The sequence below is a fragment of the Coregonus lavaretus genome (genome assembly GCF_964263955.1).
Source record: "Coregonus lavaretus genome assembly, chromosome: 25".
In the NCBI taxonomy this organism is placed as follows: domain Eukaryota; kingdom Metazoa; phylum Chordata; class Actinopteri; order Salmoniformes; family Salmonidae; genus Coregonus; species Coregonus lavaretus.
The window spans coordinates 981,930-996,946 of NC_140012.1; the positions used below are offsets into that span (position 1 = coordinate 981,930).

At 41.5% G+C, this 15,017-nt stretch overlaps 1 protein-coding gene across 1 annotated transcript in view; it reads left to right on the forward strand.

The window, feature by feature from the left end:
• Positions 1-15,017, forward strand: part of ccdc186 (coiled-coil domain-containing protein 186) — a 119,143-nt gene that overhangs the window by 51,679 nt on the left and 52,447 nt on the right. The window contains exons 8-11 of the mRNA XM_084142144.1: positions 2,899-2,997; positions 3,923-4,009; positions 4,933-5,075; positions 5,656-5,911. Of these exons, the coding sequence (XP_083998270.1) occupies positions 2,899-2,997; positions 3,923-4,009; positions 4,933-5,075; positions 5,656-5,911 (585 nt within the window). The remainder of the gene's footprint in view (positions 1-2,898; positions 2,998-3,922; positions 4,010-4,932; positions 5,076-5,655; positions 5,912-15,017) is intronic.

Genomic DNA, 15,017 nt, shown 5'->3' on the forward strand with positions numbered 1-15,017 from the left:
GCTGTGTCCTTTCAAATGCTATCTGGTGCCGTATTATGTATCAAGCGACATGCTGTAGGAGTGCAGATTTTTGCCTTTTAGAGCACAATGAATATGATGCGGGGGACCTGATCCTAGATCAGCACTCCTACTCTGAGACACTTGATACATATGGCCCCAGATCTTTGCTTTGGAATTTATTAGGATTATTCAGTGTTTTCCATTAGCGCCGGCTGTCGGCAAATCAGCCAGTTACAGACGGCTACATTTTCCGCTTCATATTAACTAGGCTACTTTTCATTTAAAAGTTTCAATTCGCCAGTCCGTTTCGTTCTGAACAGAACCATTCTTTTTTTGTTGTTCTATTCCACTGTTCCGACCAGCAAAGTTCTGAGCCAGTTCGAACCCCAAAAAAGTACCGGTTTATATCGGTTCTTTCTGTTCCTTTTAAAACCTCTGAAATATAGTTATTTTTATTATTATTTAGCGCGACATTAAATGACTTCACCGATCAGTGCGGATAAAGCAGCGTGCTGTGGAGCGGGTAAGCAATTTAATCTGTATAAGAAAGTTGTTAAGAGCAAATTGTATTTTGCCGTAACAGCATGGTTTAAGCATAATGAAAGACAAACACACACACTGTGCTGCCAGTCACAGTGTAGGGCGCGAGATGCAACTGACATTTTGAGGGTGAGGAGACAGCGAGAGAGGATGACGGAATCTTGCTTTGAAGCACTGGGCATCTTGTTAAGACATGCCTTCTCTGAATTAGGCCCACAGAATTATAGCTACAGATGAGCGGCATCTATGGAGGAAAGTTAAATGTATTTGAACTTCTGAGTTGGTTTAACGTTGGACCAGAGCAAACTTTAGCTAGCTAGCTAGCTAGCTAACAAGCTTGTATGTGCAGAGCAGCACTAGAATTAAAAACACGTCTTACCTTTTTGTTGTTAAGAAATCCAATGTGAAATGTGATAACCTTAACTAGCATTGGAAAAAGTCTATCCTTTCTTCTTTAATTAAACCTCTCCATAATTTCTGAATTACGCTTGTAACGTCGTCAGTAGGCTACAATAACATATGCTTCAGAGGGGAGGGGCAGGTAGCCTACACACACATGCACGCACACCCCCTGGCAAAGATTTCCAGCTGGCAGGCAGACGCTGGAATTATGCCACGTTCACGTGTTAGTCAAAAACTCTGAAATCTCTGACTTGCTAACTGGTTGTAGTTATACACGTGCTGCGTTCAACCAGCTAGCAAGTCGAACATTTTCGAGTTTCCTAGTTCTGACAAGCACGTGAATGCGGCATACGTTTCTGAGTGACAGAGTGCGGGCTTTGCATAGGCGCCTTGTTGCGATTTTTGTGGGACTGGAAAAATAACATTATTAACCGGTTCCCATGCTTTTAAAATAACGGTTCTGTTCTAGAACAGTAAAAATCACGTTCGTTTCGGGTATTGTTTCTCAAATAATTTGGTTATTTTCCGGTTTTCGGTTCATTTCCCTGAGCTGGTTCCAACCCTTGGTTGCAGTATAATTGATTTACAGGGAGGAGGGAGAGAGCACATGAGGCTCATGAATTTGCACGTCCCATGTAATGTAAGTGGTAACGATAAGTCAAAATCCACAACTTAGCCTAATGATTGTTTTCTGACACATTCATTTATTTTCTTTCACGTGTTTCACATAGCCAGCCACGTGGAGTTTGTGGCGCATAGTAGGCTATTTACTGTGTGTTGATTGACAACTGAACAGCAAGTGTTGACTAGTTTATAAAACTTAGCTAACTGACTGAATAAAGTCGATCTCCTATATTCCTTTGCCATTCATAAATCATGCAACGTGGTTATATGTCCATGGTATTGCATCGGGACAAGTAAACCAAAGGATTTCCTGGGTTTCCTTTCCTAGGATGTCAGGGCTTGCCAAACAATGACGCTAAAGTGAGTGACTCTCGTCTCGTCAGTCAGTGTAGCCTACCGAATCACATCGTTGAGAGAGCTGTTCATTTGGCTCCCTAATCTGCATAGGCTACTGGTAGGTCTATTCTTTCGGCGATTATCTGCAGATAAATTATGAACACATTCGATGAACTGCCAAGGCAGCAGCTACTCTTCCTGGGGTCCGGCAAAATTAAGGCAGTTATACAATTTTAAAAACATTACAATACATTCATTACAGAATTCACAACATACTAAGTGTGTGCCCTCAGACACATACTCCACTACCACATTTATACAACACAAAATCCATGTGTACGTGTGTGTATAGTGCGTATGTTATCATGTGTGTATGCATGTGTCTGTGCCTATGTTTGTGTTGCTTCACAGTCCCCGCTGTTCCATAAGGTGTATTTTTATCTGTTTTTTAAATCATATAGGCCTAGACCGAGACAATATCCAAAACAACTAACAATACACTGAATTCATACATTTCCAGTCATTTCAATTGTACAGTCATGTCTTTCTACACAATACCACAATACGTTTTTACAATCTGGGAGATAAACTCTATAAAGTATTCAATAATTTAGCTGTGTATTTCAGATGGAATCAAGGCATTAGTATGTACCAGAAGCCACCAAAATAGAGCCTCTTCTGCAAAATCCCCTATTCTATTCTATTTGGCTGGCGACTTTATGTACTTGTGGAAAACACTGGTTATTCTGACTCACTCTCTCCCTGTTACCCTTAAATCAATATTTTTTCTCTTTACTCCTTGTTTCTTTTCTTCCTCTCTTATGATCTCTCTCCATCCTTCGTTTTTCCTCCTCTCTTTCTCTTACCACATCCTTATTTATTTTTCTCTCTCTCCATCCTCTCTCACTCCTTCCTCCATCTGTTGCTCCTTCCCCGCTGTTCCTCTCTGTGCTTGCTCTCTTTAACCCCCCCCCCCCCCCCCCCTCGCTCTCTCAGGAGTCAGAGGAGATCAAGTCGAACGAATTGGACGCCAAGCTGCGCGAGACCAAAGGCGAACTGGAGAAACACAAACAGGAACAGACAGACCAGCTGGAGGTCCGACACAACACACACACACACACACACACACACACACACACACACACCGACATACACTTACACACTGCCCCATTTACACTGCCCTCTTTTAAGATTCACACTTAAGATAAATTGCAGAGAAATTATCAATATTTAAGCCATCGGTCACATCAACAACAACTCAAAAGACTTCATAACTGCTGTTTGTCATTTATGCAATGCCCTGTTGCCATGGCAATCAACTTAATTCAAGGTCTCATTTGTAGTATTTTGGGAAGTTTTTTTTATGAGGATGTTCAGCTTTGATTTGATTAATGTTGCTTTACTGGAAGTGTTATTGCTGGTTTGCATTAACCTCACCTATGCTCTCCAGATTCCAACCATTCACGTATTGCTTGAGTAATATCCCAAAGTCACCTCAGGCAACTGAGAAATAGGAAAGCTTTAACATGAACGAACTTTGACAGTGTCCAAAACAATATTAACAGATATTCTGAAATGGAAGGAGAAAGATATCTCATTTGCTAAATCACTTTGAACAGTTACAGGTGGACAATCTGAATGAACATTCCAAAATGTTGTAGGAAAGCATCAGTAGTTTCAAGTTTGATTAGTCTTATGTACGGGATACACATGGTATACACCGTCCAACGAAATGCTTACTTGGAGGTTCCTTCTCGACAATGCAATAACAATAAGTAATAATAAAATATAAGAATACGAACATAAAGTAAATGGCTCAGTAGAATAGAATAACATTTTTAGCGTGAGTATAATTAATACAGGAAGGCACAATTTATAGTCCAATATTAGCTATTCTTCTTACTACTGTACATGTTCTAGAAAGCATTTCGTAACGTCATCGCGTATAGGTGGCAGTTGGATCCGAAACACTAGCTTTTCAGACTATCTAACCTAACGAATGCTCTGCTCTGATTGACAGATGCACCATTCCAAGGCCAAGGAGCTAGAAGACCTGAAGAGGACATTCAATGAGGGGATGGATGAACTGACCACCATGCGCGCAAAGGTGTGTGTCTGTGTGTGTGTGTGTGTGTGTGTGTGTGTGTGTGTGTGTGTGTGTGTGTGTGTGCGCGTACGCGTGTCTGGGTCTCTGCATGTGTGTGTGTCTGTCTCTCTCGCCTCGTTTACACCTTGCACTAATGTGGTTTTCATTGTCCGATCAAGATGATCGAATCACTATCTAATTAAGTTCTGTCACGTTTACACATGGTATTAAAATGTCTGTTATCCATCCACTCTGTCTGCGTCGTGAACACATTTCCTGATCCCCCCATGTATTACATTTATTTGATATTGTTTCATGCTTAGACAATTATTGAGACCTTGAGTCTATGTTGTCACTTGTCAAATAATTGTACTGCGCTATAATGATGATTAAAGTGGTTTCATCATCCAGATCTGTTTACACCTGTAAGATATCCAGATACAATGCGTGCTTGACTACCTCCAGAGACATACAATTTTGCCATGGCTTATGCCTTGTTCTTATGCTATCTGAGTGACTCAAACATTATAACAAAATCAATGGGGGCCGCATGCCAATACATTTTAGATTCTCCCTGACTGTCTATTTTTTTGAGGGGGTGATTGTTAGTTCTCAAAGATGATCTTATTACAAAATATATTGCTCCATTATTGTCTACATACTTTATATCTGGTTTTAGTTGTTGAAGTTTACACTGAAAACGTTTTACCACCCTAAAATTATTTTAATTAATTAATTTGTATTATTATTTTAAAAAATTGCAGTGGCGGCCACGATTTAGCAGCGGTGGTGTGCCGCTGCAAAATGCATATAGGGAAAACACTGACACAAAAATGTGGGCACAAACAGAATGTGGACAAGATCAGGACAAAGGATGCATGTTAGCACCAGGTATAAATGGGGCTTCTCTCTCTCTGTGTGTGTGTGTGTGTGCTGGGTCCCAGGTGAAGTGTCTGGAGGATGAGAGGCCTCGCTGGGAGGATGAGCTCTCCAAGTACAGAGAGATCATCAACAGGCAGAAGGCTGAGATCGCGAGACAGAGAGACAAGCTGGGAGAGATACACGCACTGGAGGAACAGCACCAACGGTGAGCCAACACACGTACACACACATACCTACACACACAAATGTACACACGTACAGAGACAGGCTAGTCGGTTGACCTTGTATTGCTTGCCTCTGCACCGTTTGGCTGATCCTAGTGTGTGACCTTGTGAATGAATGCCAATTCTCCAAAGTGGCATCCTGTCCTGTCTCTCCCAATCCTCATTGATTCGACAGCACTGTAAAGGGAAACGCAACACAGTAGAGGTTGAATTTCCGTCCCATTTTTGTCACCTGTCAAGGCATTCTGAGGACAAATAAATGGGCCATAGGAAAGGGAGCAACTTAAGAGAAATGGCTGTCACGGTCCATGGTGACATCCCTGTGCACTTGTCCACATGTACACTTCTGAGTGCACACTGACCTATGGTGTGTGTGTGTGTCTTACTAGCACTGATTTTGCTGATAGCTGCTTTGAGGAAAGCTTCACTTGCAATGACTGTGATTTTGTGTGAAATTCTCACCTACCTTGGTTGAATGCACTGTGACTGTAAATCGCTACAGATAATTGTCTGCTAGATACATAAATGTGATGTGCTGTGCGTGCAATGTGTCTTCCTCAGGGACGAGCATGAGATGGCCAGTCTACGCGAGGAGGTGGAGAGCGTGAACGTCCAGATCGGTGACCTCCAGCTGGATGTGCAAGGCAGCCGGGAGCGGGAGGCCGAGCTCCTGGGCTTCACGGAGAAGCTAAGCAGCAAGAACGCCCAGCTGCAGTCGGAGAGCAATGGCCTACAGGCCCAGTTGGACCGACTGGGCACCGACTCCATGGAGCTGCAGGGCCGACTGGATGAGACGCAGACAGCACTGGCCGACCAGGTAAGACGACACAACATAAGACTACTGTTTTCAATGTTTTTGTCATTTTTAATTATAAGGTTTACAAGGTCATTTGAAGTAGTACATTTTTTCCTAGGGGAGAGTAAACAATGATGAAACTGACAATAATTGAACAGAACAAAACAGAATAGAAAGAGACATAACATAGTACAAAAAGGGCCGCAATATTCAATTACCTACAGAGAAAAGAGCCCAAAAAGTACTCTCATTCTTTTTTTTTTTTTTATAAGGCCCAGTGCGGTCAAATGTGATTTGCCTGTGTTTTATATATATTTCCACACTGAGGTTGGAATAATACTGTGAAAATGATGATAATGCCCTTGTAGTGTAAGAGCTGTTTGAAAAGATCGCCTGAAATTCCAGCCTGTTTTGGTGGGGTGAAGTTAAATTAGTTAATAGACCAATAAGAAAGAGAGCCAATAACAGCTCGTTTTCAGTTTTCCCCTCCCAGACAGTCCTTGCAAAATTCTTACTTGAGAAATTGCTCTTTGTTAAGAAGCCATTTTTGTTTATTGTTTACCATTTTAATTGAAAACAGTAAAAGTAAGGTACTTAATTGTTACCCAGAAATGATTTGATATTGAGATAAAAACGGCTACATTGAACCTTTAAAGGAAAGATTCACCGATTTTGTATTTGTATTTTTATGTTATATAGTTTTTGTGCGTCTCTGAACGATGTTCTATCGATTCCCGGGGTAATTTCATGTTTTCATTTGTATCTGAGCTATTCGCCATTCAAGGAAGTTCAATCAGGCAGATATACAGCCAGTATGATGAGTTTTGCATCATATGACACGGCAATAGCTTAGATACACATGAAAACACGAAATGACGCTGGGAATCGATAGAACATCACTCAGGGATGCACAAAAACAATAGAACATTCAAAATGGGTGAATCTTTTTTTTGGACAGCATGGAAATGAGAATGGGGGAATAGGTGGAAGTACAGTACAGAAACTGGCACAACTAGGATTCAAACCCCCTGTTGTTTGGAGCCTGTGTCGTCCAGAGGTGACGACCACTACATCAACAACCACCAGCACCTCATTCTTTCATTCAAAACAGGGACAAATACTATTTGTTGTTTGTGGTCGAAGTCAGTCCCTTTAGTAAAAAAAACAAGGCCGAAAATGGCAGGACCAGGTTTCCCGATAGGGATGGAACTTAAGCTTACGAGTGTTTTAATGATTTCTATAACGGCCAAAGATGTAACATGCATTTCCCAAACCACTACATAGAGAGAACATTCACTAAGGGTGTCTTTGAACATGTGTCCATACTGATAAGATCGAAAGGAAGGCAGCGCTGCTCCCGGATCAGCTTTCTTCATTCAAATTCTTACCTTAACATCAGAATGAATACACAATACTGATGACGGATCAAGTCCTGGATAGACTATCATATATGGCTTCAAATTTTGAGGCTATTTATTCTAATGGCTTAGCCTATAATTATATTTGGCACATCATTGCGCATGTTGTTATACATCATGAAATGCACTCAGTGGCCAGGTTTTTAGGTACACCCATCTAGTACCGGGTCGGAGCCCCTCTTTGCCTCCAGTCTGAATTCTTCAGTGCATGGAAACGTTGCTTAATTGGTATCAAGAGACTTAACGTGTGCCAGGAAAACATTCCCCACACCATTACACCATCGCCACCAGACTGAACCGTTGACACCAGGCAGGATGGGGCCATGGACTCATGCTGCTTACGTCAAATCATGACTCAGCCATCAGCATGATGCAACAGGAACCGGGATTCGTTGGACAACTCCTCAATTGTCCAGTGCTGGTGATCGCGTGCCCACTGGAGCGCTTCTTCTTGTTTTTAGCTGGTAGGGGTGAAACCCGTTGAGGTCATCTGCTGCAATAGCCCATCCGTGACAAGGACGAGTTGTGCGTTCCGAGATGCCGTTCTGCACACCACTGTTGGACTGCGCCGTTAGTTGCCTGTTTGTGGCCTGCCTATTAGTTTGCACGATTCTTGCCATTCTCCACTTTTTTGGTTACTACATGATTCCATATGTGTTATTTAATAGTTTTGATGTCTTCACTATTATTCTACAAAGCAGAAAATAGTAAAAATAAAGATAAAGCCTTGAATGAGTAGGTGTGTCCAAACTTTTGACTGGTACTGTACATGCATACATACATACATACATACATACATACATACATACATACATATATACACACACACAGACATACACATATAAATATATACACATACATACATACAGTGAGGGAAAAAAGTATTTGATCCCCTGCCCATTTTGTACGTTTGCCCACTGACAAAGAAATGATCAGTCTATAATTTTAATGGTAGGTTTATTTGAACAGTGAGAGACAGAATACCAACAAAAAAATCCAGAGAAACGCATGTAAAGAATGTTATACTTTTTTAAATGAGGGAAATAAGTATTTGACCCCCTCTCAATCAGAAAGATTTCTGACTCCCAGGTGTCTTTTATACAGGTAACGAGCTGAGATTAGGAGCACACTCTTAAAGAGAGTGCTCCTAATCTCAGTTTGTTACCTGTATAAAAGACACCTGTCCACAGAAGCAATCAATCAATCTTATACCAAACTGTCCACCATGGCCAAGACCAAAGAGCTCTCCAAGGATGTCAGGGACAAGATTGTAGACCTACACAAGGCTGGAATGGGCTACAAGACAATCGCCAAGCAGCTTGGTGAGAAGGTGACAACATTTGGTGTGATTATTCGCAAATGTAAGAAACACAAAAGACCTGTCAATCTCCCTCTGCCTGGGGCTCCATGCAAGATCTCACCTCGTGGAGTTGCAATGATCATGAGAACGGTGAGGAATCAGCCCAGAACTACACGGGAGGATCTTGTCAATGATCTCAAGGCAGCTGGGACCATAGTCACCAAGAAAACAATTGGTAACACACTACGCCGTGAAGGACTGAAATCCTGCAGTGCCCGCAAGGTCCCCCTGCTCAAGAAAGCACAGATGCATGCCCGTCTGAAGTTTGCCAATGAACATCTGAATGATTCAGAGGAGAACTGGGTGAAAGTGTTGTGGTCAGATGAGACCAAAATAGAGCTCTTTGGTATCAACTCAACTCGCCGTGTTTGGAGGAGGAGGAATGCTGCCTATGACCCCAAGAACACCATCCCCACCGTCAAATATGGAGGTGGAAACATTATGCTTTGGGGGTGTTTTTCTGCTTAGGGGACAGGACAACTTCACCGCATCAAAGGGACGATGGACGGGGCCATGTACCGTCAAATCTTGGGTGAACCTCCTTCCCTCAGCCAGGGCATTGAAAATGGGTCGTGGATAGGTATTCCAGCATGACAATGACCCAAAACACATTGCCAAGGCAACAAAGGAGTGGCTCAAGAAGAAGCACATTAAGGTCCTGGAGTGGCCTAGCCAGTCTCCAGACCTTAATCCCATAGAAAATCTGTGGAGGGAGCTCAAGGTTCGAGTTGCCAAACGTCAGCCTCGAACCTTAATGACTTGGAGAAGATCTGCAAAGAGGAGTGGGACAAAATCCCTCCTGAGATGTGTGCAAACCTGGTGGCCAACTACAAGAAACGTCTGACCTCTGTGATTGCCAACAAGGGTTTTGCCACCAAGTACTAAGTCATGTTTTGCAGAGGGGTCTAATACTTATTTCCCTCATTAAAATGCAAATCATTTATAACATTTTTGACATGCATTTTTCTGGATTTTTTTGTTGTTATTCTGTCTCTCACTGTTCAAATAAACCTACCATTAAAATTATAGACTGATAATTACTTTGTCAGTGGGCAAACGTACAAAATCTGCAGGGGATCAAATACTTTTTTCCCTCAGGCTGTGGAGGGATCCAAGTTGTGGATTTAAGAGAAAACATGAATCATCAGCGTACAATGACACCTTTTTTTTTTAGCCCTGGATTTTTAATCCCTTGATATTATTGTTGGATCTGATTTTAATAGCTAACATTTAGATGGCCATAATAAATAGATATGCCGATAGTGGACAACCTTGTTTTACTCTTGATGTTTTAAAACTTTCTGAGCAATAGCGATTATTTCCTATTTTACACCTAATGTTACAATACATGATTTTAACCCATTTCATAAGAGATTCTCCAAAATTTAAATGTTCCAGGCATTTATATATAAACTCCAGTCATACTTTATCAAAAGCCTTTTCAAAGTCTGCTATGAATAGCAGGCCTGGTTTCCCAGATTTTTCATAGTGTTCTACTGTTTCCAGGACTTGCCTTATATTATCTCCAATGTATTGTCCATGTAAAAAACCTGTCTGATTAGGATGAACAATGTCCGACAATACCTTTTTAATTCTATGTGCTATATGTTTTGATATAATTTTTGCGTCACGACACTGAAGTGTAAGGGGCCTCCAATTCTTTAAATGGACTGGTTCTTTATATTTCCCACTTGTATCCTGTTTGAAAAGAAGCGTGAATCATCAATATTTGGTCCCTAAAGGTTAATGAGCCATATCTGTTTATGGTCCAATAACATATTTAAAATCATCCATCTACCTTGGGGATCTGTTTGGACAATTTGCACATTCTGATCAAAATTACTGTTAATTAATATCATCACCCCTTTTGAGTTTCTTTGACAGTGGGAGAAGTATAATTGCCCCCGGATCCCTAGGCCCCCCGAGAGGCCAGGACCCATCCTTCGAAAACAGTGCACTGTGCCACCCACAGAACAGAAGCAGATCAACCTCTAAAAGTATTTCCAATGCTTTCACCTTAATTTGCTTTATATATAGCTATTAAAAAAATATATATATTCAAATATCTTGCGTATCTTTATTTCCATCATTAACAATTAATATGCGTAATAATGTTGGCAGTTCATGCAAAGGATTGTTACCTATAACCAGGATCGCCATTGCATTACATTACATTTTTGTCTACCAATTATTATTTTAGCAAACAGTTAATTGTGATTGCAACAGATGCGGGATACACACACACACACACACACACACACACACACACACACACACAGACACACACACACACTCTCTTACACACTCAACCGCTTTCCCCCACAATCAACCATAAGCTCAGATGCTTAACGGTTGTTACATCCCAGAGCCCAACTCAAGGAAGAACCTGATGTATGAATGCATATACATTTACAGCTGTTTGAGAAAGCATGCAAGATTGAGCAAAAATTGGCAGGTAGCTTAGTGGTTAAGAGCGTTGTACCAGTAACCGAAAGGTCGCTGGTTCTAATCCCCGAGCCAAGGCGACTAGGTGAAAAATCTGTCTGTGCCCTTGAGCAAGGCACTTAACCCTAATTGCTCCCGTGAGTCGCTCTGGATAAGAGCGTCTGCTAAATGAAAAAAAATAATAATAATGGATTGTCCGAGTGTGACCCCCTCCCCATGGGTTACTGCAGCCAGTGTTGCCAGCACTGCCACTACCTGGGTGGGGGTAACCCACTGAAATCCCCACCGGCTAGGTACAAGGTCGTCAAGGTTCTCATTAGCAGCTTTGAGAATTTCCTTGTATATTATGCTCTCCCATCAATGGGCTCTGGCTTTGTAGGACCAACCCTGCCAGGCAGGCTCAGAATCTTGAGGGTGCGGTGCTGCTCTAGGAGGTCTCTGACTGTATTTATCTTTCTGTTTTGGCTGCATATTGGCAACTTACAGCAGGCCCATAAAACAGATAGGGACTTCTCTTTGGTGTATGGGTCGCTCAGGTGGGTCCCACATTTTTTTTTGGGGATGTATACTTTATTTTAAAATGTATATCCCTCATCTGCACAAAATTGAAAGCTCTCTCACAACCCCTGTTCACAGACACACATTGGTTCTGGGATTTGCAACCATTTCCTTTCTCACTCACTTAACGCCACACTTTCCATCTCAATATGACTGTAAGTCGCTTTGGATAAAAGCGTCTGCTAAATGGCATATTATTTGTATTTATATTATCAATACATCCACACATACCCACATACTGTGCCTTCCATCTCTTCTGTTTGCTGTGTTTTTATCTCCACCATGTTGATTGAGTAGTTGTGTGTAATTTTGAATTCCTTAAAGTGAGTGTGGAAGAGGTGAAAAAATTATTGTTGTCTATCAACAATGACAAGCCACCGGGGTCTGCCAACTTGGATGGAAAATTACTGAGGATAATAGCGGACGATATTGCCACTCCTATTTGCCATATTTTCATTTTAAGCCTACTAGAATGTGTGTGCCCCCAGGCTTGGAGGGAAGTAAAAGTCATTCCGCTACCTAAAAATAGTAAAGCCCCCTTTACTGGCTCAAATAGCCGATCAATTATTATTTGGTCTCCACAATTCTTTATTTCACTATTAATATTACAGAACCTTTGTTTTTGATTCAAAACTTAATATATCCATGTAAATCAGAAAATAAACAGAATTGGTATTGACAAAATTATTAACACTCTAGACTTAATATTTGGTAGCACAGCCTTTGGTCAAAATAACAGCAATCAAGCGCTTCCTATAGCCATCGATGAGCTTCCTGCACCTCTGTACTGACAGTTTGGCCTGCTCCTCTTGTGCAAACTGCTCTAGTTCTCCCAGATTTGAAGGGTGCCTTCTCCCAACTGCTGTTTTCAGATCTCTTCAGAAGTTTTCAATGGGATTTAGATCTGGACTAATTGCTGGCTACTTCAGAACAGTCCAGCGTTTTGTCTTAAACCATTCCTGGGTGCTTTTGGAAGTGTGTTTGGGGTCATTGTCCTGCTGGAAGACCCATGACCTTCGACGGAGACCCAGCTTTCTGACATTGGTTCTGACATTGCACTCCAAAATGCCTGGGTATTCTCCTGATTTCATGATGCCATGCACATGTTCAAGGCACCCAGTGCCAGAGGCATCAAAGCAACACCAAAACATCACTGAACCGCCTCCATGTTTGACTGTTTGGAAGGTGTACTTTTCTTTGAAGGCTTCCTTTTGTTTTCTGTAAACATAGAGATGGTGTGCTTTACCAAAAAGCTCAAATTTAGTCTCAGCTGTCCACAGGCCATTCTCCCAGATGGATTTTGGCATGTTCAGGTGTGTTTTGGCAAATTGCAGTCGGGCTTTTTTATGGCTCTCTCACAGCAGTGTGGTCCTCCTGGGTCTCCTACTACCTCAACTAGCCGGTGGCCCCGCACATTGACTCTGCACCGGTACCCCCCTGTATATATAGCCTCCCTACTGTTATTTTATTTTACTTCTGCTCTTTTTTTCTCAACACTTTTTTGTTGTTGTTTTATTTTACTTTTTTATTAGAAAATAAATGCATTGTTGGTTAAGGGCTGTAAGTAAGCATTTCACTGTAATGTCTACACCTGTTGTATTCAGCACATGTGGCCAATAAAATTTGATTTGATTTGATTTTATAACCCCCTTTCATTGAGTTGGCGACGGAGGGTGCGAGTTGAAACTGTTGTACCTTGTGTCTGAAGGTCAGCTTGAATCTCTGTGGCAGTTGATCGAGATGCTTTCTACACCATTAGAACAATCCTTCACTGCAATCTTCCATCAAGTTTTTCTCTTGCGGCAACGTCCAGGGCCTTAAACTTTTTGATAACATTACGTCCGGTGGAAACAGGAACATCATGGAATTGTTTTCAAAAAGGTCATATCAAGGATCATTTTGCTATTTGATTTTTAATTTTATGACCCCTTGAAGTATCCCAAAAATATTTAAACAAATTATTTGATGCAAAATTGTGTTTGGCTTTCGTGCTATTAGCCCATACAACGCATTGAATAACACTACATGGAACAACAGATAGTCCCCCCCCCCCAAAAAAAAAAGAGACCTGTGGGCGTCCTAGAGCAAAATAACTGACATGTACGTGTTCGTGAGAGGCTCACCTTTTCACAGAGGGTGAAGCAGTAACATTGCTATGAAACAGTTGTATCAGTGTGTAGCCCAAACTGTTTGGACACTACAGACAGAAATTGGCATATCAGCTGTACCGACTTCAGACGAACCCCAAGAAGCTTGTGGGGGTCGTAGAGCAAAACGGAGAGGGGTCATCATAGTTTGTAGGCTAAACCATTCGGACACTACAGACTATTTTGTGAGAAGAACGATTTTCGGGATGTCTCATGGTCTGACAAACACCGCTCCAACTCTGTCACCTTTCACCGCAGATGCGGAAGTGGATTTTGACTCATCCAAATACAATAAAAATTATCTCTCTAGCTTAAACTGACAGATCTTTATTGGGATTTTTGCATTATGCTAATTTGATTTCCGCGGGGGAGCGGACATCGCCCTTAGGGGGTTAATTATGAAAATATAAAACAATCCGTATTACTAGGCTATTCAAAATCAAATACAAATTCACAATAATTGTAGGCTACCTGTAAGCCATTCTGCACAATCAATGAACCAACAGCATCGCTTAGGTCTATCCGTTCTCTCCCAGAATCATGGAAATAAATTTTGGAGCATAGCATATGGTAACCAGTCCATCCAGTATGCATAATAATACAGTCCACACAAAGGCGATTACTCAAATTTGTTTAATTTTGGAGTATAGACTAGACCAATTGTGTACCAAAGACATCTTAAAACAGTTTTGTTTTATGTTTTTCTGTTATGCGTAATATGCGGTAGGCTATGTATTGTATAAGGCACAATCATAATTTTTATTCACGTTTTTTGGGGGGCTATGCATATACATCAGCTCTAATATGCTTATGGGTCTTTTGAATTAATCATCACCTTAGAAAGCGCTGTCAATTTCGTTGTTAGGCTTTGAAACAACATCCACAACGACCATGTTTTACACTCAGTTTCAACCTGCTGTTGAACTTTTTTCTTCAAACTGATCATCACAGTGAGGTGAGTTTTAAAAGCAGGATACTGTTTTGTTGATAACTGTTCGATGTCATTTTCGATAGCATTTGCATTGATGTCAGAGTAGTTAGAGGGACAATAGAGCCCTGAGTACCAGGCCATTAGGACCTGATGGTTAGAGGGACAATAGAGCCCTGAGTACCAGGCCGTTAGGACCTGATGGTTAGAGGGACAATAGAGCCCTGAGTACCAGGCCGTTAGGACCTGATGGTTAGAGGGACAACAAAGC